Below are 26225 nucleotides of genomic sequence, written 5' to 3'. Positions count from 1 at the left end.
CACTGCACTCCAGTCCAGGCGACAGAGCGAGACTCCGCCTCAAAAAAAAAAAAAAAAGAAAGAGTGAGCGAATCAATTAATAGACAGATGTCCAGAGCTCTATAATTACATTCTTCCAACTATTATACTTTGCATGGGTGGGTGTGTCCTTATCCCAATAGGATTACAAATTCCCTGAGATCAAGAACAATCTCTGGGCCAGGCATAGTGGCTCACACCCGTAATCCCAGCACTTTGGCAGGCTGAGGCAGGCAGATCACCTGAAGTCAGGAGTTCGAGACCAGCCCGGCCAATATGGTGAAACCTGTCTCTAATAAAAATATAAAAATTGGCTGGGCATGGTGGCACACGCCTGTAGTCCCAGCTGCTTGGGAGGCTGAGGCAGGAGAATTGCTTGAACCTGGGAGGACGAGGTTGCAGTGAGCCAAGCTCACACCACTGCACTCTAGACAGATCGAGACTCTGAGTCAAAAAAAAAAAAAAAAAGAGAAGAAAAGAACCAATCTGTCTTTTCCTCTGGCCCCCATTATGATCTGGAGCAGGCCAATAACCCAAGCAGGTGTTCAATAAATGGTGTGGTTGACTAAGAATCCCCATCTGTGGCAGATCCCAGGCAGTATCTGAGAAATGGCTGGAGCTTGGACAGATCCCGGGTCCACAGCCTCACATAAGCTATTTTTAATTACAACTCCATGTCAAGAACACAGAGAGGCTAGGAGATATACCTGAAGTCATATAGCAGTTGGTGGTAGGGTTGCTGTGTCTCATCACCTGGCCTGTGTTCTTTCATTAACACCCTAGTTCTACAGATATTCAAAATTTGAGAAAATGGAAAAAGAGCAAAGTCTTAAGTCAAAGGTTTAATCATGATCCAAGAGCCCAGAGGGACTTTCGGGCAATAATGGGAATAAAGCAAGGCCCATAGGCTCCAGCTCCTGATGTCCAGATGTTCTGCAGGATCCGGGGACAGGGCAGTGCAGGCAGTAGGTTTCCATCCACCATTCAGAGGAGGAGACGAGCGGGCAGGAGCCTTCCTCACAAAGGATAATGTCTTTCTAGGCTACCTCAGAACACCCAGTCCTGCCTACCCTAACCCTAACCTGGAATGCAATAGAGAATGGCTAACTTATTAGATTCTGGTGATCCTGGTAGTCAAGGGGAAGGGCTTAGAAAGGGGCTTGGTGAAGCTAGCCACCACCAGATGATATGGCTAAATTGTGGTCACCAAGGAGGGGCAGCATGAATCAGAAGTGGAGACAGGGTGGAGGGAATGAGGACCAGACCAATAAGGATCTGGAGGTCATAACCGTTAGCTTCTCCTGTGCCCTCATCTGTGCACTGCACCTCCTTTCTGCTGCTGTCCTTTCCTCACACCTTGTGGGCTGCAAGTCTGGCTGGATGTGGTAGAGGGGAAGAGGGCCCTAGGGAAGTCCAGCTACCATAGACTCAGGAGCAGAATCAAGGGAAGCGTGCAGGAGAAAAGAGAGGGCACCCAGGGCTGTGACCTCTGAGCACGGTTTTCATTCTGTGGAAGAAATGGAATGGAGTTATCTCAGGGGATTTTCTTCAGCCCCTTCACTACCTCAGCCTCAGTCAAGAGGTATTCCCCTTCCTCTGAGGTATCCAGTAGAGGTCTCTATATTCATGGCAATGAGGAGGTCAGCCCCCCACCTCTATCCCTTTGTCTGCCTAATTTGGGTTTTCCCCAGCCGGCCCAGTAAAGTCTGAGGGGTGTAACAGAGGAGGCCCTACCTGGTGTGCCATCACAGCAAAGGTAGGGTGTGGCCAGTCCTGGTAGAAGAGCTGGCTGTGAAAACGCATCTTAGCTGCAATGGCCTCCGCTGAAGAGAGGAGAGAAGGCTCATTGGAAGGGTATAGGGGCAGGAGATTTCTCAGGCTCCCAAGGAAGGAAAGGGAATGCCACGGGGACCCTGGGCAATAGGGGAGCAAGTGGGTGGGAGGTGGAAGTGGGATACTCTCTCATTCTACGTGTTTCTTTTTTTTTTTTTTTTTTTTTTTTTGTTGAGACGGAGTCTCGCTCTGTCGCCCAGGCTGGAGTGCAGTGGCCGGATCTCAGCTCACTGCAAGCTCCGCCTCCCGGGTTGACGCCATTCTCTCGCCTCAGCCTCCCGAGTAGCTGGGACTACAGGCGCCCGCCATCTCGCCCGGCTAATTTTTTTTGTATTTTTTTAGTAGAGACGGGGTTTCACCGTATTAGCCAGGATGGTCTCGATCTCCTGACCTCGTGATTCGCCCGTCTCGGCCTCCCAAAGTGCTGGGATTACAGGCTTGAGCCACCGCGCCCGGCCAATCTACGTGTTTCTTGAGCTGGAGATGTTCCTGGGTTCCAGACAGGTTGAACAGGCAGCGTGGGAGGTTTCTCAGGGAGTGGGAGACAGAAGAAAAGCCCGGGCTACGGCAATGAAAGCCTATGCTAGGAGCTGCTCTGTCTGGTGGAGATGGATGGAACCAGCCTGGGCCACAGAGCTGACCCTTTTCCTTCCCTTGAGTCCAGCTGACTCAGCCCTGGGGGCTGGGAGCAAGTACAGCACACTCACTGAGGCAAGGGTTGTGGGAGAAGAACCCTTCCAGCTGTTCACACTCCTCCTGCAGGTTGCCACTGCCTCGACAGGTGCAGCTTAAGGCAACACTGGTGTTGACATTGCTGACAAAGTTGGGGGTCATGGCAGTCCCTGTGGAGTGAAGAGGGAAAGAGTAGTCAGGGCCTAGGCTAACCCTAACTTTAGCTCCCACCTTATTCCACCCATGTCAGGATCACATCCTTTATCTCCAGAGCATTCTTACCCTCAGGCCTAGCCAACATGGGGTTCCCTACACATGCCCCCAGCCTCACCAATCAGCCCCAGGTATGCTCGTAGACATCTGGACTGCTCTGTTGCACAAGTTCCTAGGATGTCCATGGGATGGCAGTGGGTCTGGAAATCCACCAGGCGTGATCTGGAAGAAGGGAAATTTCTTTCTTTTTTTTTTTTTGAGATGGTGTCTCGCTCTTTCTTGCCCAGGCTGGAGTGCAGTGGCTCAATCTTGACTCACTGCAACCTCCGCCTCTCAGGTTCAAGTGATTCTCCTGCCTTAGCTTCCTGAGTAGCTGGGACTACAGGTGCACGCCACCACACCTGGCTAATTTTTTATTTTTAGTAGAGACGGGTTTTCACCATGTTGGCCAGGCTGGTCTCAAACTCCTGACCTCAGGTGACCCACCTGCCTCGGCCTCCCAAAGTGCTGGGATTACAGGTATGAGCCACTGCACTCAGCCAGGAAAATTTCAAGAGTCACCCTTAAGGGTCCGGCCTGCAGCCTTCTCCCTCATGCCCCATTAGCTTGGAATGCCCATTGTCGTGTCAAATCCTCTTCTGCCTTCAGAGCCTGGCCCAGGGCCTCTACTTCTGTGAAGTGTGCCCCCGTCACAATTAAATGTACCATTCCTCAGAACCCAGAGCATTTCACTCTGAGTATGGGCTCCACGATCCCTACTTATGAGATCTCAGATAGTTTCTTTAACCTCAGTTTCTTCAATTATAAAATAGAGATGACAGCAGCACTACCTCGTGGAATTTTGTGAGGATGAAGCAAGAGAATGCATAAGCCAAGCGTAGCGGCTCACGCCTGTAATCCCAGCTAATTGGGAGGCTGAGGTGGGAGAATCAGTTGAGCTCAGGAGTTGGAGACCACCCTGAGCAACATAGCAAGACCCTGTCGAAAGAAAGAAAGAAAGAAAGAAAGAAAGAAAGAAAGAGAAAGAAAGGAGGGAGGGAGGGAGGGAAGGAAAGAAAGAAGGAAAGGAGGGAGGAAGGGAGGAAGGGAAGGAAAGAGAGAAGAGAAGAGAAGGAGACAGGAAGGAAGGGGAAAAAGAGAGAGGAAGGAAAAAAGGAAGGAAGGAGAGAAGAAGAGACAGAGAGAGGAAAGAAGGAAGGAAGGAAGGAAGGAAGGATCGATCTACCTTATTGGGGTTCTTGTGAGGTTTAGAAGAGTTAATACTTAAAACAGTATCTAGCCCATAGTATTTAGTTATTCAATAAATGTTAGTATTATGATTATTAAGAGCCCTGACTATAAGATAGTTTACAGATGAGGAAAGTGGTAGTCTCAGAGGTTAAGTAACTTGCCCAAGGTTACAAAGAACTACGTAGGAGAACCAAGTTGCAAACCAAGGTTATTGTCAACAAATGTCACTTGAATGAATGATAGCTTCAATTTTGTGTTTTATCCTGAGAAGACACAGGAAAGCCAGATCAGAATTTCAAATTTCCTGAAGAGAATATCTATCAAATCTATCAAATACCTTACAAATCTCCCATGTCCTTTGATCTGGCCATGGCACTAGTAGCAGCACATCCTAAGTAATAATTACATTAGTGCACAAAGATTAAAGAGTAAGAGTTGGACAAGCATGGTGGCTCATGTCTATAATCCCAGCATTTTGGGAGGCTGAAGTGGGCTGATCACTTGAGCTCAGGAGTTCAACATTGGCCTGGCCAACGTGGCAAAACCCCATCCCTACTGAAAATATAAAAATTAGCTGGGCACTGTAGTGTGCACTTATAGTCCCAGCCTACTCAGGAGGCTGAGGCAGGAGAATCGCTTGAACCCAGGAGATGGAGGTTGCAGTAAGCACTGCCCTCCAGCCTGGGTGATAGAGCAAGACTGTCTCAAAAAAAAAAAGAAGGAAAAAAAAGAACCAACCTGGCTGGACGCGGTGGCTCACACCTATAATTCCAGTACTTTAGGAGGCCAAAGCAGGCAGATCAACTGAGGCCAGGAATTCGAGACTAGCCTGGCCAACACAGCTAAACCCCATCCCTATTGAAAATACAAAAAAAAAATTAGCTGGGCATGGTGGCAGGCGCCTGTAATCCCAGCTACTTGGGAGGCTGAGGGGGGAGCATCCCTTGAACCCAGGAGGCGGAGGCTGCATGAGCCGAGATTGCACCACTGCACTCCAGCCTGGGCAACAAAATGAGACTCCGTCTTAAAAACAACAACAACAACCTAAATATCTAGCAATAGAGGAATGGTTAAACAAAGTGTAGGGCGTCCATACATGGAATATAATGCAGGCATTTAAAAATCAAGTTCTTGGCTGGGCATGGTGGCTCACACCCGTAATCCTAGCACTTTGGGAGGCCGAGGCAGGCTGATAACAAGCTCAGGAGTTCAAGACCAGCCTGGCCAACATAGTGAAACCCCATCTCTACTAAAAATACAAAAATTAGCTGGGCATGGTGGTGCAAGCCTGTAGTCCTAGCTACTGGAGAGGCTGAGGCAGGAGAATCGCTTGAACCTGGGAGAAAGAGGTTGCAATGAGCCGAGATCGTGCCACTGCACTCCAGCCTGGGTGACAGAGGGGGACTCTGTCTCAAAAAAAAAAAAAAGGCTGGGTGCGGTGGCTCAAGCCTGTAATCCCAGCACTTTGAGAGGCCTAGATCACGAGGTCAGGAGATCGAGACCATCCTGGCTAACACAGTGAAACCCCGTCTCTACTAAAAAATACAAAAAAAACTAGCCGGGCGAAGTGGCGGGCGCCTGTAGCCCAGCTTGCAATGAGCTGAGATCTGGCCACTGCACTCCAGCCTGGGCGACAGAGCGAGACTCCGTCTCAAAAAAAAAAGGAAAGAAAAAGAAAACAAAGAAAAAAGTTCTTAAAGGACAGTAAGTGAAAAAATAAGCACTACCATTTATTAAGCACTTACTCTTCACCGGTACTCTACACCACTCTATATAAATTATGTAATTTAACTCTCATCAGAATCCCATGAGGTCTGCATTATTATCCCAGTTTTTATAGGAGACTAAATGGAACCTTAGGTTTAGTGATGGAATTTTTAGGTTAAATGATGTGCTCAAGATCACAGAGACCCAGGATTTAAATTCACACCTGTCTGACTTCAGATCCCGTCTTACCACTACCCCACACCACCTCCACGGAAAAATGCTCATGAGATATGTGCCATAAGAGAAAAAAAGTAAGGCACAAATATATTCCCAGGATGTCTACTTTTGTTATCTGGATAGAAAAATGACTGGAAGGAAATGCTTCCCAAAGTATGACAGATTATCTTCAGGTGATAGAATTTTGAATGATTTTTTAAAATACATTTTTATATTTCCTGAGATTTTACAGCAAAGAAAAAAAAAACATATTCTTTTTGAGAAAAGACTTTCACAAAATATCCAAGGTAGCTACTCGGTAAAGCAGCCAATGGGTCCACGGTTCCCTGGGAGGGTCAGACCCTGCTCAGCACAGGAACATGGCCAGGAAGGAGTGCCGTGTGCCACATCCCTGCCCACCCTGTCTTCCCACACCACACACCTGCAAAGCGGGTCGGAGAAGCAGAGGCGCCGCAGCTCCAGGCAGTTGGGGACCACAGGTGGCAGCGCGCAGCTGGGGGCGATGGTGTTGCGCCGGCGCTCCCCGCAGCCCCGGTCGTTGGGGGCGCATGGGCACAGTAGCAGGCCTTGCGCATGAGGCTCGGCAGCCTTCTCGAAGAAAGTGAGCAGCTGCTTGAGGCAGACGTGGCGCTGGCAGTGGGGCCCAGAGCACGCCTCCCCGTAGGCCTTGCGCAGCCGGTCACACTTGTCATTGAGAGTACACAGCATGGCAAACTTGAGGCAGAGGTCTGAGTCTGGGGGGAAAGGGCACGGAGTCACTGGGCTGGGCCCTCTGCACGCCTGCAGCCCAGGCTCCATAGGAACCCCGGAAAACCCCTGATTTGGCAAGGAAGGTAGTGGATATAGGAGGAAAAGAAAGGCTGTCCTGAATAAACCTACTCCTAATCCAGGGCTTCCCCTCTCCCCACAAACTCTACCTGCTCTTCTGCAGCCTTCCCCATCCTACTCCTCTTTTTTTTTTTTTTTTGGCGGAGTTTTGCTCTTGTTGCCCAGGCTGGAGTACAGTGGCACGATCTCAGCTCACTGCAACCTTCTCCTCCTGGATTCAAGCAATTCTCCTGCCTCAGCCTCCTGAGTAGCTGGGATTACAGGCACGTGCCACGACGCCCAGCTAATTTTTTTGTATTTTTAGTAGAAATGGGGTTTCATCATGTTAGCCAGGCTGGTCTTGAACTCCCGACCTCAGGAGATCTGCCCGCCTTGGCCTCCCAAAGTGCTGGGATTACAGGCATGAGCCACTGTGCCCGGCCCAACTCCTCATCTTGACTAGGTAAAATAATAAGAATAATCACTATCATTATCTATATGCATTGAACACCCATTTATCTAGAATTCAAGCAGCCAGAAAGCTCAGAAAACCATACCTCTTTCCTCAGTGCTGCGCTGTGAGAGCTGATGGTAGAAATGATAACCCAGAGTACCTGCAACATTCTGAAGCACTTTCAGAACTGTCCAAAACAGATGCAGCCAAATTCTAGTTTAGGTTTCTGGTTTGGTTTTGGCTTCATCTGCACCTATCCTGTTCCATTTTAATGTCACCTGCCCATCTTTCATTTACTGATTCATGTATACTCTGTTCCCCATACTCTGAATCTTGGGAAATTATGGTGATATTTCTATTAACAGAATATTCCAGCAGCAATAGTAATCAAGTAATTGCAACAGGTTATTTGCTAAGCTTGTCACCAAGAGTTTTTCATGCATGAAACTCTATGCCTTTTTCTCAAAATTCTAATTCTAATGATAAAAAACTGACTATACAGCAAAGCTCACATCTTTCTCAAAAAGCATGTGTGTATGTTTTTCCTCAATTAACTCATAGTCTCACTTTCCTGAAAAACATGCATCACAGTCGTTGCCAGACTGATGGCTCCCCACCCTGAGTCACCCCGTGCGGAGTCACACTCTCTTTTCCTGCCCAATACCTCGCCCATCCCATTAGAATGGTTGAAAACAGCAATTTCCTAGTCTTCAGGGACAAAAAGGCTACTTTCCCAGCTGCCTTGAATGCAAGTAAATACTCCATTTCAGCACAATTTTTCCTGGGGCTGCTGCCACTCCCACCACACCCTTTGCAGGGGCCCACCTTGTAGAAACAGGGAGCCCTAATGGGCTTTCTTCAATGGCCTCACTAATAACTGCTGTCCTTTGGAGACACCTGTGAGACCAGACCATGCCCCAGAGCTCACACTTCCAGCCTGACACAGTCTTCCTTAGTCAGCTGGTAGGCTAGAAACTTTCCCCTTATAAGCCCCCCAACTTGTGCCCCTCCCCAGTCACCCTTCTTCTAGGGTCCAGCCCCAGCCTCTGGTTCCCGAGCCTAATTGCCCTCCACACCTGGTTTGAGCATGTTCAGTTTGCTGAGATTCATTTTCCAGGGTTTGCTGGTCACTGTGTCTTCATAGGGGGAGACATCCAGCTCATAGTTACCTAGAGACAAGGTGGGGAGCACCAGAATGCTGAGGACCAGGGTGGGGTAGGTGGGAGGGGCTGAAGCTGCTGGCTCAGACCTCAAAGCCCTGTGGAGAAAAGGAAAAGCACAGCCTCTACCTAACCAGCTGCAAGCTGTGCAGAGACAAGAAAAATGCAGGGCCATAAGGTATAGGCTGGGCTCCACCAATAAACTGTAAGAATAGTAAGAGCTACCATTTGTTGAGCACACTGTGTGCTGAGCACCATGGTGTAAGTGAGATAAATAAATATGCTGAGCACCATCACACTTATCAGCACACAGTGTAGGGAGGCAAGAGGATTCAGGGAGAAGCCTCCGAGGAAGTTCAGAAAGAGAAGTGATTAGGATGAGGAGTAGAAAACAGGGAACAAGGAGTGTGGCAAACTGTATTATTGTTTCCAATTATTTGTTCCCCACCCCTTGAGAGGATTATACTTCCCCACCTGTTGCCATGTAACTTTCACACTCCCTGTGAGAGGCGTATACTTCCTCACCCCACTGATGGCAGGCTTGGCCATGTGACTTGCTCTGGTCTGTGGACTGTGAGCTGAAGTGATGTAAATCACATCTGAGCAGAAGCTTTAGGAACCCTCACGTGGTTCTGCTGCTACTCTTTCTCCTCTACCAGCCTGGATCCTCCGTGAAGAAGACAAGTAGAACAGAGACAAGGCCAACTCATAGAAGCCTCCAGCAGATGTGTAACATGAGCAAGAAATACATTTTTGTTGTTGAAAGCCAGAGATTTGGGAACTGGTTGTTACAATAGCATAACCTAGCAAATTCTTACTAGAAATGCAATGGGGTGCCAGGTGCGGTGGCTCACAGCTGTAATCCTAGCACTTTGGGATGCCTAGGCGGGTGGATCACCTGAGGTCAGGAGTTCGAGACCAGCCTGGCCAACATGGTGAAACCCCATCTCTACTGAAAATACAAAAATTAGCCAGGCGCGGTGGCTCATGCCTGTAATCCAAGCACTTTGGGAGGCTGAAGTGGGAGGATCACGAGGTCAGGAGATCGAGATCATCCTGGCTAACACAGTGTAACCCCATCTCCACTAAAAATACAAAAAATTAGCCGGGCGTGGTGGCGGGTGCCTGTAGTCCCAGCTACTCGGGAGGCTGAGGCAGGTGAATGGCATGAACTTGGGAGGTGGAGCTTGCAGTGAGCCAAGATCACGTCACTGCACTCCAGCCTGGGCAACAGAGTGAGACTCCGTCTCAAAAAAAAAAAAAAAAAAATTAGTTGGGCATGGTGGCGCATGCCTGTAATCCCAGCTACCCAGGAGGCTGAGGTGAAAGAATCACTTGAACCCAGGAGGCGGAGGCTGCAGTGAGCCACGACCATGCCACTGCACTCCAGCCTGGGCGACAGAGTGAGGCTCCGTCTTACAAAAAAAATAATGCAACTGGGAGGCTGAGGCGGGAATACTCCTTGAGCCCAGGAGCTCAAGACCAGCCTGGGAAACACAGCAGGACTTCATCTCTACAAAAAATTTTAAAATTAGCTGGGTCCGGTGGCACACACATGTAGTCCCAGCTACTTGGGAGGCTGAGGTGGGAGGACCACTTGAGCTCAGGAGGTTGAGGCTGTAGTGAGCTATGAATGTGCCACTGCACTCCAGCCTGGGTGACAAGTGAGACTCCGACTAAAAAAACAGCAAAAATAAAATCCAATTGGTACCTAGAAGTGGAGTGCTACAGTAATAAAATAATATAATGTGTGTCATTGGTTTTGGTACTGGGCAGTGGGTGGTAAAGCAGCTGATACTGGGGGCTAGAAAGATGGCAGTCATCATTATGCAGTGGCAAAGCATCTGGTAAAATTGTTGCCTGTGATAACTGGGAAGATTATATGCTGAATGAGCTTGTACTGTTAGGGGAAGCTGAGAAGCAGTTTACTAGTATGTCTTGATTGCTATTGGCTGCATTTGGCAAGGTACTACAAGACATAAGCTCAGAAAAGAATTGGCCAGTTCCCAAATGTGGAGGAAAAGATAATCTAGAAATTTCAGGACTTGCAGGGTTAAGAAATGCAACTGTGCTGGGTGTGGTGACTCACACCTGTAATCCCAGCATTTTGGGAGGCTGAGGCAGGCAGATCACAAGGTCAGGAGTTTGAGACCAGCCTGACCAACATGGTGAAACCCTGTCTCTACTAAAAATACAAAAATTAGCCGGGCATGGTGGCAGGTGCCTGTAATCCCAGCTACTCAGAAGCCTGAGGCAGGAGAATCGCTTGAACCTGGGAGGCAGAGGTTGCAGTGAGCCGAGATCAAGCCACTGCACTCCAGCCAGGGCAACAGAGCAAGACTCTGTTTCAAAAAAAAAAAAAAAAAAAGAAAGAAAAGAAATGCCACTGTTTCTCGTATTCATAAGGTAAAAGATAAAACATAAAAAAAAAAAATGCTTTGAGTGATAAGGCTGATTACAACTCAGCCTTGGGGGAAAGACCAAATGAGGTATGTGGCTATCATACTGTTTGTGGAGATCTTTCACTTGATTAAGATGGTTCCCAATAAGTCCTGCCAGTTGGACAAATGTACTCAGTGAAAAAAGACTAAAGTGGTGGCTCTTCCACTGAAGCCTGATAAGGGCTAGGTGCTTCTAATTAGGTGTAGAAAAAGAGGCATGTCTTGAATTGTGGGAAAGGCCACAGGCACATGAGATGATAGAAATCAAAGACATAAGCAGCAATTATGTTTTCAGAGAGTTGTACTACAAAGAGTTACCAGTGTAGATTAAAAGAGACTGTGACAATTTGAGACTTAAAATGGCCCAACATTTCTCGGGCAGGAAGCAGGCTGAGAATGCGGCTCAGTCCCCAGGTAGATTGTAGTCCCTCACGCCCTTTTCAAACGTGGTCAAAGAGAAAACTGCAAGAGGAAGGACCTTTCCAGAGGGCTGGGCCAAGAGCTGTGGAAAACAATGGATAGGGCAACTACTCCCGTAGAGCAAAAACAGGGCCTTATTAAAGAGCAATCCCTATTCCCAGGGAAGAGGATCCTTACAACATTTGTGTAGCAGGATTTCAGAATTGCTATGAATCAGTGTCTGCTGTGTGTCTCCCATTCATTCATTCATTTATTTATTTGAGACAGGGTCTCGCTCTGTCACCCAGGCTGGAGCACAGTGGTGTGATCATGGCTCACTGCAGACTCAAAATCCTGGGCTCAAGTGATCCTCCCACCTCAGCCTCCCGAGTAGCTGGGACCACAGTTGTACACCACTACACTCAGCTAATTTATTTTTTTGTAGTGATGGGAGCTCGCTATGTTGTCCAGGCTGGTCTCGAACTCCTGGGCTTTAGGGATACTCCCGCCTCGGCCTCCCAAGGTGCTGAAGTTACAGGTGTGAGTCACCACACCTAGATGCCCATTCCTCCCCTTTCTGAGAATGTTTGTTGTGGTTATCCTGACCCTGTTCCTTTATTGTATGCTGAGTACATATAGAAAGCAGATGACTTGTCTTTTTAGTTCATAAGTTTTTAGATCAAGAGGAGCCACATCCAGACCCAATTTGAAAACTATCATGAGATCCTAGACTTGAAGCCTGATGTCATGTTTGTTTGTTTGCTTGTTTTTTCGAGTCTCACCCTGTCGCCCAGGCTGGAGTGCAGTAGTGCAATCTCAACTCACTGAAACCTCTGCTTCCCAGGTTCAAGTGATTCTCCTGCCTCAGCTTTCCAAATAGCCTGGGATTACAGGTGTCCACCACCATGCCCAGCTAAGTTTTTGTATTTTAGTAGAGATGAGGTTTCACCATGTTGGCCAGGTTGATCTTAAACTCCTGAACTCAAGTGATCTGCCTTCCTTGGCCTCCCAAAGTGCTGGGATTACAGGTGTGAGCCACTGTGCCCGGCCTGATGTCATGTTTGAACAGAGCTTTTAGGGCATCTTTCATGGAAAATAGGTGGGTGTATTTTACTTGCAGAAGGGAAGTAAATGAATACTTGACAATGGTAGATTGTATTATTGTTTCCAATCATTCTTTGCCTTCCCTGTAAGATTGTATATCCTCATTTATTGCCATGAGATTTTTGGTATCTCCCTGTAGGAGAAGTATAATTCTCAATCCAGTGATGTCAGGCTTGGCCATGTGACTTGCTCTCTGAATGAAATGTAAGCAGACGTAGTGTATATAAGATCTGAGCAGAAACTTTAAAACTCATCATGTGGTTCTACCAATGCTCATTTCCTCCTGCCATGAGAAGGGAACATCCTAGACAGAGGCTGCACCTTGAACCTGGATCCCAGAATGAATAAGACCCATGAAAGAGCCAATACAGAACACGAGCAAGAATTAAACCTTTGTTTTGTAGGTTGCTGTTTTGTTACAGCAACATAGTTCAGTAAAAGCTGACTAATAAGGGTCCTATGGAAAGAGTGACAGGCAGCTCCTCTTTGGCTCTTTCTGTGCCTTCTCTCTCTTACATCTCCTGGCTGGTTAATGAGTATTCTTTCTGTTAAAGGCTGGACCAAGATGTTACCTCCCCATTTCTCTGAACTTGGTATTTGGAGCCTATCTATGGGTTAAGACTCTTTTCTCCCATCTACTGTCCATACCCTCTGTTCTAGGAACTCCCCAGGTTGGGCCTCAGCCTGGTTCACAGCTCTGCTAAGTGGGAACTGACATGTTGCCAGGTAAGAAAGGGGGAAGAGAGGGCAGTGTTATGGGGCCCCAAGGAGATCCCGGCATTATCCCCCCACCTTTTCTGATGTCAAATGCAGAGCTTCATTATCCTCCTCATCAGAATCTGCCACGTGGCCCATATCCTGCAGGATTAAAAAACAACCCCCTAGAGCCATCTTCCCCAGCTTAGCCCACTCTATAATGGGAGCCTCACCAAGGCTGCGGGCACGGTGAACAGTCCAATAGATGTCCAAGCAGGCAACCTGGTTCTTCATGCGCCGGTGGCACATGCAGCCTATCAGAGAGCTGTTCCTGAGTTGCTGTGCTGCCTCCAGGCAGTCCGCAGGGACTGAAGGCTCCTCTGAGGGCAGTGGGGCGCTTATGCTAGAGGTGCAGGAATCCAGGTGGTGGTAGGCAGCCCTGCAAATGGGATCAGCCTGGCACTTCCTCCTGGCCTGGAGACAGCTGTTCATGAGCCGGCTTTCTGTGGGAAGGGGGTCTCCTGTAAAGGGAGATACCAGGTGAGGCTCACATAAGGTTAGAGTAGCTGTCTGGGAATACCAAGTAATGAGGTTGGGAGAGGGATACTCCTGATGAAACTTTGTGAAAGTCTTAGGGTAGCACAAAAGACCTTTAGGAATAAGCATGGAGAGAGAGAGAAGCTCAGCAGGACTAGATAGTCTGCAGCTGCCACAGTCCGGACAGCATAGACCAGGTCCAACAATAGGGGTTTGCAGAGAGGCTGCTCAGCCTTCAGGGAGGCGAAGGAGATAGTAGTTTGAAGGCGAGCCTGATGACCCTGACAGGCACAGAGGAAGGGGCCCCAGGCAGAGCTATGCCATGGGCAGGGCTAGTATCAGAACCAGAGAGTTGAGATGGACAAGGGAGTGCTAAATGGCAGTCAGCAATAACTTTGAGTCTCCCATTAAAAATCATTTAAAAGGCCGGGCGCGGTGGCTCAAGCCTGTCATCCCAGCACTGTGGGAGGCCGAGACGGGCGGATCACAAGGTCAAGAGATCGAGACCATCCTGGCTAACCCGGTGAAACCCCATCTCTACTAAAAAATATAAAAAACTAGCTGGGCGAGGTGGCGGGCGCTTGCAGTCCCAGCTACTCGGGAGGCTGAGGCAGGAGAATGGTGTAAACCTGGGAGGCGGGGCTTGCAGTGAGCTGAGATTCGGCCACTGCACTCCAGCCTGGGCGACAGAGCGAGACTCCGTCTCAAAAAAAAAAAAAAAAAAAAATCATTTAAAAATACCTGAAGGTGGAAACTGGCTGGGGTTGGGGTAGAGAGCTAATTCCAGAAGGAAAGAAAGGGTACACCAACCCTGTCTCTTACTCAGAAATACCAAGATTCCTCCACAGCCTGTAAGGAAGCCCCTGCATCCTAGGATTTAGGGTGCTCAACATGGGGTAATAGAACATCATCATCTCCCTAACTGTTCAAAGATAAAAATCTAGGAGAATTTTTTTTTTTTTTTTTCGAGACAGAGTTTTGCCCTTGTTGCCCTGGTTGGAGTACAATGGCATGAACTTGGTTCAACACAACCTCCGCCTCCCAGGTTCAAGCAATTCTCCTGCCTCAGCCTCCCAAGTAGCTGGAATTACAGGCATGCATTATCACACACCAAGCTAATTTTATATTTTTAGTAGAGACGAGGTTTCTCCATGTTGGTCAGGCTGGTCTCAAACTCCTGACCTTGGGTGATCCTCCCACCTTGGCCTCCCAAAGTGCTGGGATTACAGGTGTGAGCCACCGTGCCTTAATTCATCTCTTCCTTTCACAGCCTATGTTCAATCCAACAAGTCCTGTCAACTTCATAACACATCTGGAATCTGCCCACTTTTCTCCACAGGTGTCACTACCTCCTTAGATCAAGCCACCATCAACTTTTCTCCTTCTTCCCTCGTCCTTTCTTTTCCTTCTCTTCTCCTTCTCCTTCTTCTCCTTTTTCTTTTTTAGATAGGGTCTTGCTCTATGTCCCAGGCTGGAGTGCAGTAGCATTACAGCTCACTGCAGCCTTGACCTCCTGGGTTCAAGCGATCCTCCTACCTCAGCCTCCTGAGTAGTTGGGACTGCAGGCACATGCCACCACACCTGGCTAATTTTTGTATTTTTAGTAGAGATCGGTTTTCATCACGTTGGCCAGGCTGGTCCTGAACTTCTGACCTCAGGTGATCTGCCTGCCTTGGCCTCCCAAAGTGCTGGGATTACAGGCAAGAGCCACCGCACCCAGCCAGTACCTCATTGTTCTTTATGGATGAATAATATTTCATTATATCAATATCCTACATTTTGTTTATCTATTCTTCAGTTAATGGACACTTGGGTTGCTTCTGCCTTTTGGTTATTGTGAATAGCGCTTTGATGAACATTTCATGTACAAGTATTTGTTTGAACACCTGTTTTCTGTTCTTTGGGATACATACCTAGGGGTGGAATTGCTGGGTCATACGGTAATTCTATGTTTACCTTTTTGAGGAACCGCCAAATTGTTTTTCACAGAAGCTGCACCATTTTACATTCCCATCAGCAATGTACGAGGATTCTAGTTTCTATACACACTGCCAACTCTTGTTATTTTCCATTAAAAAAATTATAACCATCCTTGTGAGCATGAAGTGGTATCTCATTGAGGTTTTCATTTGCATTTCCCTAATGACTAAGGATGTTGAGCATATTTTTATGTGCTTGTTAGCCATTTGTACATCTTCCTTGGTAATAAACTTTTTGTTGAGGTGTAACACAGAAAAGTACATGAATCAAAAATGTATAGCTCAATGAATTTCACAAATTGAATATACTTGAGTAGCCAGAATCCAGATAAAGGATAGAACATTACCAGTATCCCTGAAGCCCTCTTCTAGTCACTGTGCTCCCAAGTAAACCAGTATCTTCATTTCTTTTTATATTTTCTTTCTTTCTTTTTTTTTTCTTTTTTGAGACAGAGTCAGGCTGGAATGCAGTGATGCGATCTCAGCTCACTGCAACCTTGCAACCTCTGCCTCCTGGGTTCAAGCGATTCTCCTGCCTCAGCCTCCCAAGTAGCTGGGACTACAGGCACCCACACAATGCCCAGTTAATTTTTGTATTTTTAGTAAAGAAAGGGTTTTACCATGTTGCCCAGGCTGGTCTTGAACTCCTAACCTCAAGTGATCCACCCGCCTTGGCCTTCCAAAGTGCTGGGATTACAAGTGTGAGCCACTGCCCCCAGCCTGTCTTCATTTCTTTTACTTGTCTTCTGGTTTGTTGAAGCAATGGGTCAGACATTTGCCACAATGGTGTCTGTCAGAGTGGCTGGTCATAAACACTCCCGCACCACATTCATCTGAAGGGCACTCCTGACCAAGGTGACTACTTTGCTATTCTCATCCACCGTATGGTATTTCAGGACAGCCAGCTTCACCTTCTTTTTTTTATGCTTTTGTTTTCCTTTTTTTTTTGAGACCAGGTCTTCCTCTGTTGTCCAGGTTGGAGTGCAGTGGCATAATCTCAGTTCTCTGCAATTTCCGCCTCCTGGGTTCAAGTGATTCACCTTCCTCAGCCACCCAAGTAGCTGGGATTACAGGCACGTGCCACCACACCAAGCTGGATTTTGTAATTTTAGTAGAGAGGTGGTTTCACCATGTTGGCCAGGCTGGTCTCAAACTCCTGGCCTCAAGCGATCCATCCACCTCGGCCTTCCAAAGTGCTGGGATTACAGTCATGAGCCACAGTGCCCGGCCTATTCTTTTTGGGAGTAGTGTAAGACTTCTTCCTTTTCTCAGGACCACCATGAAGTCTCAACACAAGACGAGTGGACTCCTTTTGAACATTGTAGTCAGACAAAGCACATCTGTCTTCCAGTTGCTTGCCAGCAAAGATCAGTCTTTACTACTGGTCAGGAGAAATTCCTTCCTTATCCTGGATCTTGGCTTTTACATTTCCTTGTATTCAAGGGTTCAACCTCAAGAGCGATGGCTTTCTCCATAAAGGGTGTTACGAAAATCTGCATTTTGGTGGTGACTCCACTGCAGATGGTGGATCAAAAAGGTAGTATCTTTATCTCTAACATCAGAGATTAGTTTTGCCCCAGTACGGCCAACTGATCTTCAACAAAGCAAACAAAAACATAAAGTGGCGAAAGAACACCCTTTTCTTTTTCTTTTTTTTTTTTTTTTTGAGACTGAGTCTTGCTCTGTCGCCCGGGCTGGAGTGCAGTGGCGGGATCTCAGCTCACTGCAAGCTCCGCCTCCCGGGTTTACGCCATTCTCCTGTCTCAGCCTCCGAAGTAGCTGGGACTACAGGCGCCTGCCACCTCGCCCGGCTAGTTTTTTGTATTTTTAGTAGAGATGGGGTTTCACCGTGTTAGCCAGGATGGTCTTGATCTCCTGACCTCGTGATCCACCCGTCTCGGCCTCCCAAAGTGCTGGGATTACAGGCTTGAGCCACCGCGCCCGGCCAAAAACACCCTTTTCAACAAATGGTACTGGGATAATTGGCTAGCCACATGTAGGAGAATGAAACTGAGTCCTCAGCTCTCATCTTATACAAAAATCAACTCAAGATGGATTAAGAACTTAAATCTGGCCACCACACCTGTAATCCCAGCACTTTGGGAGGCCAAGGTGGGTGGATTACCTGAGGTCAGGAGTTCAAGACCAGCCTAACCAGCATGGTGAAACACCGTCTCTATTAAAAATACAAAAATTAGCTGGGTGTGGTGGGGGGGGTGCCTATAATACGAGGTACTCAGGAGGCCGAGGCAGGAGAATTGCTTGAACCCAGGAGGCAGAGGTTGCAGTGAGCAGAGATCATGCCACTGCACTCCAGCCTGGGCAACAGGGTGAGACTCCATCTGAAAAAAAAAAAAAAAAAAAAAAAAGAAGAACTTAAATCTAAGACCTGAAACTATAAAAATTCTAGAAGATAACATTGGAAATATCCTTCTAGACTTTGACTTAGGCAAGGATTTCATGACCAAGAACCCAAAAGCAAATGCAAAAAAAAAAAAGATGAATAACTGGTACTTAATTAAACTAAAGAGCTTCTACACAGCAAAAGGAACAGTCAGCAGAGTAAACAGACAACCCACAGAGTGGGAGAAAATTTTCACAATCTATACATCTGACAAAGGACTAATATTCAGAATCTACAACAAACTCAAACAAATCAGCAAGAAAAAAACAATCGGCCGGGCGCAGTGGCTCAAGCTGGTAATCACAGCACTTTGGGAGGCCGAGGCGGGCAGATCATAAGGTCAGGAGATCAAGACCATCCTGACTAACATGGTGAAACCCCATCTCTACTAAAACTACAAAAAATTAGCTGGGTGTGGTGGCGAACGCCTGTAGTCCCAGCTACTCCGGAGGCTGAGGCAGGAGAATGGTGTGAATCCACGAGGCGGAGCTTGCAGTGAGCCGAGATCACGCCACTGCACTCCAGCCTGGGTAACAGAGCAAGACTCCATCTCAAAAAAAAAGAAAAAGAAAAAAACAAACAATCCCATCAAAAAGTGGGCTAAGGACATGAATAGACAATTCTCAAAAGAAGATATACAAATAGCCAACATATGAAAAATTGCTCAACATCACTCATGATCAGTAAAATGCAAATCACATCCACAATGTGATAGCACTTTACTCCTTGAAGAATAGCCATAATCAAAAAATCAAAAAACAGTAGATGTTGGCATGGATGCAGTGATCAGGGAATACTTCTGCACTGCTGGTGGGAATGTAAACTGGCACAGTCACTGAGGAAAACAGTCTGGAGATTCCTTAAAGAGCTAAAAGTAGGCTGGGCATGGTGGCTCACACCTGTAATCCCAGCATTTTGGGAGGTTGAGGTGGGCAGATCACCTGAGGTCAGGAGTTCGAGACCAGCCCGGCCAACACTGCAAAACCCCATCTCTACTAAAAATAACAAAAATTAGCCAGGTGTGGTGGCAGTCACCTGTAATCCCAGTTACTCGAGAGGCTGAGGCTGGAGAATCACTTGAACCCAGGAAGCAGAGGTTTCAGTGAGCCGAGATCAAGTCATTGCACTGCAGCCTGAGGGACAAGAGCGAAACTCTGTCTGGAAAAAAAAAAAGCCAGATGCAGTGGCTCACACCTGTAATCCAAGCACTTTGGGAAGCCAAGGCCGGCAGATCACAAGGTCAAGAGATCGAGACCATCCTGGCCAACAAGGTGAAACCCCATCTCTATTACAAATACAAAAATCACCTGGGCGTGGTGGCATGTGCCTATAGTCCCAGCTACTCAGGAGGCTGAGGCAGGAGAATTGCTTGAACCTGGGAGGCAGAAGTTGCAGTGAGCCGAGACTGTGCCACTGCACTCCAGCCTGGCAAGAGAGTGAGACTCTATCTCAAAAAAAAAAAAAAAAAGTAGAACTACCATGTGATCCAGCAATCCCACTACTGGGTGTCTACCCAGAGGAAAATAAGTCATTAAACAAAAAAGATACTTGCACACTCATGTTTATAGCAGCACAATCTGCAATTGCAAAATCATAGAACCAACCCAAATGCCCATCAATAAACGAGTGGATACAGAAATTGTGATACAATAGAATACTATTCATCCATAAAAAGGAATTAATTGGCCTGGTGCGGTAGCTCACGCCTGTAATCCCAGCACTTTGGGAGGCCGAGATGGGCGGATCATGAGGTCAGGAGATTGAGACCATCCTGGCTAATATGGTGAAACCCCATCTCCACTAAAAATAAAAAAAAAATTAGCCGGGTGTGGTGGTGGGCACCTGTAGACCCAGCTACTTGGAAGGCTGAGGCAGGAGACTGGCATGAACCCGGGAGGCAGAGCTTGCAGAGAGGCGAGATCACACCCCTGCACTCCAGCCTGGGTGACTCCATCTCAAAAAAAAAAAGAAAAAAAAAGGAATGAATTAACAGCATTGGGAGCAACCTAGATGAGATTGGAGACTATTATTCTAAGTGAAGTAACTCAGGAATGGAAAACCAAACGTCGTATATTCTCACTGATATGTGGGAGCTAAGCTATGAGGATGCAAAGGCATAAGAATGATACAACGGACTTGGGGACTTGTGGGGAAGCATGGCGGGGGGAAGGGATAAAAGACTACAAATAGGGTGCGATATATACTTCTCGGGTGATGGGTGCACCAAAATCTCACGAATCAGCACTAAAGAACTTATTCATGTAACCAAACGCCACCTGTATGTACCCCAATAACCTATGGAAAAGAAAAAGTATATCAGAATTTCTCTAGGAAATATGTATTTCCAAAAAGCATATTTGATAATTTTACATGTAGAAGATGAAAGAAAAAGCTTTCGAGATTTCAAAAAGTATTTAAGGAAGGTATGACATTTTATATATTTACCAAAAGGGAACATGGATTTAAAAAGATTGAGGAATTTCTACAAGTTTACGATGTTACTTCCATTAGGTAGGTACCCAATAAGTGGTAAGTACACAAAGTAGCAGATTCAAGTCCTATTGCTGTAACTGGACTATAATTTTTTTTTTTTTTTTTTTTTTTGAGACGGAGTCTCGCTCTGTCGCCCAGGCAGGAGTGCAGTGGCGCGATCTCGGCTCACTGCAAGCTCCGCCTCCCGGGTTCACGCCATTCTCCTGCCTCAGCCTCCTGAGTAGCTGGGACTACAGGCGCCCGCCACCGCGCCCGGCTAATTTTTTGTATTTTTAGTAGAGACGGGGTTTCACCATGGTCTCGATCTCCTGACCTTGTGATCCGCCCGCCTCGGCCTCCCAAAGTGCTGGGATTACAGGCGTGAGCCACCGCGCCCGGCCTAATTTTTTTTTTTGAGATGGAGTTTTGCTCTTGTTACCCAGGAATTTCCCCATGTTGGTCAGGCTGGCCTTGAACTCCCGACCTCAGGTGATCTGCCCACCTCGGCCTCAAGAAAGTGCTGGGATTACAGGTGTGAGCCACTGCGCCTAGCTGTAAATATTTAACTGTACTAACTATTGAGTTGTAAACATTTTCAAAAGAAAACAATTTCTTAGTTGACACTACCAAGTTTGAGCAGTGATGGATTTAGGGGCATTCATCTCAACAAAGAACTTGGGGGCCACATTAAATTTCATCTCAACAAGGTGGAACTTGTGTTTCCTGGATTGTGAAACAGGACTTGATCCAGGGCAAAGGTCATAATTTGATCCAGTGTGCAAATGTGTTTTTATTAGTCAGCAAAGTTCTGTTCCTTCTTCTCTTCTCTTCTCTTCTTTTCTTTTTTTCTTTTAATCTCTGTCACCCAGACTGGAGTGCAGTGGTACAATCGCCACTCATTGCAGCCTGCAGCCTCAACTTCCCAGGCTCAAGTGAACTCTCCCACCTCAGCCTCCCAAGTAGCTGGGGACTGCATGCATGTACTACCATGCCCAGCTAATTTTTGTATCTTTTGTAGAGACGGGCTTTCATTATGTTGCCCAGGCTGGTCTCGAACTCCTGAGCTCAAGCAATCCACTCACCTTGGCCTCCCAAAATGCTGGGATTATAGGCGTGAGCCAAGATGCCGGGCAGTATTTTCTTTTTCTGTTTTGTGTGTGTGTGGTTTGTTTTTTGGGGTTTTGTTTTGTTTTGCACGTTCACAGTATTTTCTTTTCTTTTCTTTTCTTTTGAGATGGAGTCTCCCTCTGTCGCCCAGGCTGGAGTGCAGTGGCACTATCTCGGCTCCCTGCAAGCTCTGCCTCAGCCTCCTGAGTAGCTGGGACTACAGGCACCCACCACCACGCCCGGCTAATTTTTTCTATTTTTTAGTAGAGACAGGGTTTCACCGTGTTAGCCAGGATGGTCTCAATCTCCTGACCTCGTGATCTGCCCATCTCAGCCTCCCAAAGTGCTGGGATTGTAGGTGTGAGCCAGTGCATCCGGCCAGTATTTTCTTAAAGTTGTAATTAGTGGCCAACATTTAAAAATCAGATTTTAGGCTGGGTGCGGTGACGCACACCTATAATTTCAGCACTTTGGGAGGCCAAGGTGAGCAGATTGTTTGAGCCCAGGATTCAAGATCAGTCTGGGCATCAGAGATGGCAAAAACCAGTCTCTACAAAAAATACAAAAATTAACCAGGTGTGGTGGCACTTTCCTTCAGACTCAGCTACTGGGGAGGCTGAGGCAGAAGGATCGCTTGAGTATGGGAGGTCGAGGCTGCAGTGAACTGGAATCACACCACTGAACACCAGCCTAGGTGACAGATTAATAACCTGTCTCAAAAAAAAAAATCAGATTTCAAATAAAACTATTAATTTCCAATTTGTCTTGAAAAATGGAAACACTTGGGCCCACATGTAACAGGTGGAGTTGAGTAATGACTGCCCCTTTTTGACAAGTCATACCTTTTCCAGCTGGTTATAGTCCATACCACTCTCCATTACTTGCCCCACCTCCTCATTTACGCAGCCACTGCCACATCTATTTCATATTGATTTGTTAGCAACCTGGTTTTGTAACGTTGTTTTCTGCTTCTTGGCTCATCAGAGAATGAGTAGCTACAGAATGGGTCAGATTAGGCTATGCCTTAGGGCACAAGATCCTCATTTGTTTCTCATCAATGAGGCCCACAGCCCAGGTACCCATTTTATAGATTGGTGAACAAAGAAAAGTAATGTGCACCAGGGGATGTAGCAAGTCAAGACTGAGTCAAGGCTAGAACCCAGGACTCCAGCCTCCTCTCTACTTCAGAAGGATTTTCAGTACATGACACCACTTCCCTACGAATCGGAGGTCTCCTATATGCTTGGCTTTAGCAGGCCTTGAGCAGTGGTATTTTCCACCCCCCAAAGCCCTCTGTTGGTCTGTGCTCTTGAAGAGCACTTGGCTCTACATGGCACCTCCTAGATGACTGTTTTATGGATTTTCAATGAGGCCACTTAACCAGAAGTCATTGCTGTCAAGTATTACTGTGGAAAATAGATCTGTCACCAACACTGGATCATTTAATGAGAAAGGTGTTTAATGTTTTCCCCTGATCCTGACATGCAGCCATAACCTTTAGGATTAGTGAAATTTCCTAGGCAGTCAAATCAGACTGGTGATGTCTTGCTGCCCTGACTTACTGATGTTGGCAGGTGGACAGACCAGGGTTTTCCCTCCTTCCTTCCATATCTCTCTCAAGGCAGCATTTCTACAGCACTGCCTTGTGGACTGAGGTCTCAGGGCAGTGTGGTGGTCTCTCTGTCTCAGGAGTCCCTTCATTCAGTCTCCGGGAAGGAGCCCCATAATAAGATTCCACACACCCATACCACTCACGAAGGCCATGAGCCTTCCAGGGATCTCGGATCCCACACTGTTCTTCCTTGGGGAGTGGCCTGTTTCTAAAATCAGGCCTTGAACTACATCTACAAAACATCTATTGTGGATTATTTATTATCCAAGGGGCAAGTCACTGTGCTGGACTGCTTCCGAGCCCTGCTATTATAGAAGGTCATGAAACAAGTCAGTTCTAACAAACTTCTTTTTCTTCACCTGTACCTAGTTTCTTCCTCAGTCCTTAAAGCAGATGGAAGAGTTAAAGCCCACGTGGAGCAAATGACACTGTTTCTGATTCTCCCCGCCTCCTAGAGACGCTGTCTTGGTAATGACCTGGCTGTGGGTTGTTCTGTGACTGTGTAGACCTACTTCAAAAGAGGGAAGGAGGGGGAAGGGGCGAGGAAGAGATGCTTGGGTGACCAGGCCATTGCTGGCACTCAGTCTACCTCAGTTCGTATACTGTTAGGTGTGACCTCAGCCACTTGCAGGCACCCTGCGCTTCCTGCTCCAGTTCCCCTGGCTTGGCTCGGATGCACCGGGAGGCTGCTGCGCCCTCTCCGGGCAGGTGCCCCGGGCTTCGCCTACACCTCACCTCCCCCTCCCCCTGCACCCCCGGCCGGTGCGCGCTCCGACACTCACCGGCTGCGAGAGGCAGCGGCGGCGGCGGCGGCGGCAGCAGCAGCAGCAGCAGCAGCAGCAACATCAGGACTACGGGCGGCAGCGGTCGCGGGCTCGGGGGGCGCACCATAGCGAGCTGTGGGCGCCGGGCTCCGCGCTCCCCTCGCTCCTCCGCTGGAGCTCTGCGAGCCGGGCTCCCCCGGCCGGCACCTCCCACCCCCGCCTCCCGCCCTCCCGCGCGACGCACACATTTTCCCACCAGGGTCCTGGGCGCCGCCCTCCAACTCCGAAGCGCGCGACCGCACCACGCCCCTCCAGCGCTAGACCGAGGGACGAAGCGGGTGGGGGCGAGGGAGGGCCGGCGCCCCGGGAGCCGCCGGGCTTGGCGCGGAAGAGGTTGCTCTTCCCGAGGCGGCCCACCTGCCGTCTGCCAACTTCACCTAGCAAGACATTGTGGAAGCTGCCGCTGGAAACTCGCCATCTAGGGGAACCAAATATTTCTCCAAAAAAAGCACCCTTTCTCACTTTCCGGATTCCACTCACCCACACATCACATAACAGACACCAAAAGAGATTTTGTAACAAAACTTGAACAAGCCAACACAAGGGCACTTGCATTTCTAGTATTTGTTTTGCTTAGAATTGGCACATCTATGATCTCGTTTTCCCCCTCCTAAGTGTCTTCTAGGGTAAGATTGGGGGCTATTAAGCTCAAGATTCTGCAAAGATGGGTCACAGACAGGTGGAATGGCTTTGCCGGGGGAGCACACCTGGGGCATTAGATTCCAAAATTCAGCCCTGATGGTGTCATGAGGGAAGATGGAAAGATTAAACCCTCCACTAAATAGCAGAGATTTCCTTGGACCAAAGCTCACTGAGGAAGGTGCCTGGAGAGACCAATTAGGAACCCACCCTTTTCACATGATGGCAGTTTCAGAGAGCAAGCTACTCTATCAGGATTAAACAACTAGGTAGAAACACATCTGTGCCCAGAACACAGGACGTCTACCCATAAGGATAAGGGTATTTATTGGGCCTAGGCCTGATTCCCACAAGATCCCAGGATAAAGCCAGAAGCAGAATGGCTTGGAAGAATGAGCAATACATAGAAAGAGAGAAGAAGAGGGTGATGAAAGGAAGTGGAGGGTTTCATCCCCTAACCCTCTAACTTGACCCCCTCCTTACTTCCACAGCCAGCCTGGCAGAGGGCCAGCGGGGAGTACTGAGAATCGCAATATAAACCTCTGAGATTTATTGGCTGCTGCTTCTGAATATGGCCATCCTGCTGTGGCCTCTGGGGGGCATTTGCCGATGTAATCAGCCCAGAAAGAGAGTCATTCCAGCTGGGGGTGTAAATCACCCTTGGCAAAGCTAGGAGAGAGACATGTGGCCCTAGATAAGGAAGGAGACTGATGTGGCCTCTGTGCCCTTCCCTCCCTTCTCCTGCCCAGGGGGTGCTGGTTCCTGAGCTGTAATGCACTTTAAATGGAGTTTGTCCTTCGTTTTAATCTATATCTGCCCTGCCAGTTTTATAGAAGAGCTGTAAAGTGAACATCTGGCTACTCAGCTTTTGTACAAGGCCTGTTTTCCCCCAGCTCCACCCTACCTCCATGTGCCTTTCCCAAGCCCTCCTCTCCAGAAAGGTTACGGAATATGAAGCTGGGGGGCTACCATTAAAGGCCCCATGATGTCAGGCCCTCCACCCCATTGCCAGAGAGAAATAAGCTCCAGGCACCTCATTTTCTCTCACACCTGCTCTTACAGGCAGATAATCGTTTTCTTTTTTTGAAACTGACAATACTTTAAAAAAGGAATTTATAAAGCAAAATGTAACAATTTCAGGCTGGTTGGGATGATAGGAAAGGGCTGAGACCCATGAACCAACAAAGATGTGAGGTGGTCAAGGGGTGTCTCCTCTGCTCTCCCCCTCCTCCATCCACCCAACCAAATCACGTTTGGGGCAGGAAGAGGGTTTGGGAAAGGAAGTTTGCTCAGGGTGCCTACTCTGATGGATACTCAGTGTCTATTCCAGGGCTGTCCCCACAGAATAGACCAAGAATACAGTGTCAAGCTGATGGGCTGGGAGCAATGAACAATCCCACCTGTAACAGGCCAGCCTTTTCATGAGAGAAAATGAAGTGCCTGGTGCATATTTCTGTCTGGGTACAGGGGTGGAGAGCCTGACATCACTGGGCCTTTAATGAGGATTGGAGAAGCCTCTGCAAATAAATATGACTCCAAGACTAATATTGACAGCCCTCCAGCACAACCCTCTCCACCAACCATGTCCTCTGTGACTGCCAACACCTGCTAGATAAGCAGCATTGTCCCTTGTGGACAATGACAAATGAGCCAGTCCTTTCTACAAAGATGATGTTACTC

The 26225-nt window shown here is 47.8% G+C and overlaps 1 protein-coding gene and 1 pseudogene across 1 annotated transcript; both read right to left on the bottom strand.

Annotated features, from left to right (window-relative positions):
• Positions 1 to 847: 847 nt before the first annotated feature.
• GFRA3 (GDNF family receptor alpha 3) lies at positions 848 to 24215 on the bottom strand. Its single transcript, XM_033181098.1, has 8 exons — positions 23865 to 24215; positions 13205 to 13492; positions 8248 to 8340; positions 6332 to 6644; positions 2855 to 2958; positions 2559 to 2693; positions 1753 to 1841; positions 848 to 1525 (listed from the first exon to the last, which is right to left on the bottom strand). The coding sequence occupies exons 1-8, from the start codon at positions 23971 to 23973 to the stop codon at positions 1436 to 1438; spliced, it is 1221 nt and encodes a 406-aa protein (XP_033036989.1). The 5' UTR covers positions 23974 to 24215; the 3' UTR covers positions 848 to 1435.
• On the bottom strand, positions 16164 to 16986 carry LOC117065809 (annotated as a pseudogene).
• Positions 24216 to 26225: the final 2010 nt, after the last annotated feature.

The sequence above is a fragment of the Trachypithecus francoisi genome, unplaced genomic scaffold (genome assembly GCF_009764315.1).
Source record: "Trachypithecus francoisi isolate TF-2019V2 unplaced genomic scaffold, Tfra_2.0 Lachesis_group2, whole genome shotgun sequence".
Classification (NCBI taxonomy): Eukaryota; Metazoa; Chordata; class Mammalia; order Primates; family Cercopithecidae; genus Trachypithecus; species Trachypithecus francoisi.
Note: the sequence above shows the minus strand (reverse complement) of the source record. Positions and strands in the feature narration are given on the sequence as shown.

What these genes read in the sequence shown, in the direction of transcription:
- GFRA3 (XM_033181098.1), bottom strand. Translation starts at nt 23,973, where the DNA reads ATGGTGCGCCCCCCGAGCCCGCGACCGCTGCCGCCCGTAGTCCTGATG. An exon ending in GCCGCTGCCTCTCGCAGCCG is followed by an intron (nt 13,493 to 23,864) that starts GTGAGTGTCGGA and finishes CTCCCTTTACAG; the next exon opens with GAGACCCCCTTCCCACAGAA. An exon ending in ACTGAACATGCTCAAACCAG is followed by an intron (nt 6,645 to 8,247) that starts GTGTGGAGGGCA and finishes CTTTCCCCCCAG; the next exon opens with ACTCAGACCTCTGCCTCAAG.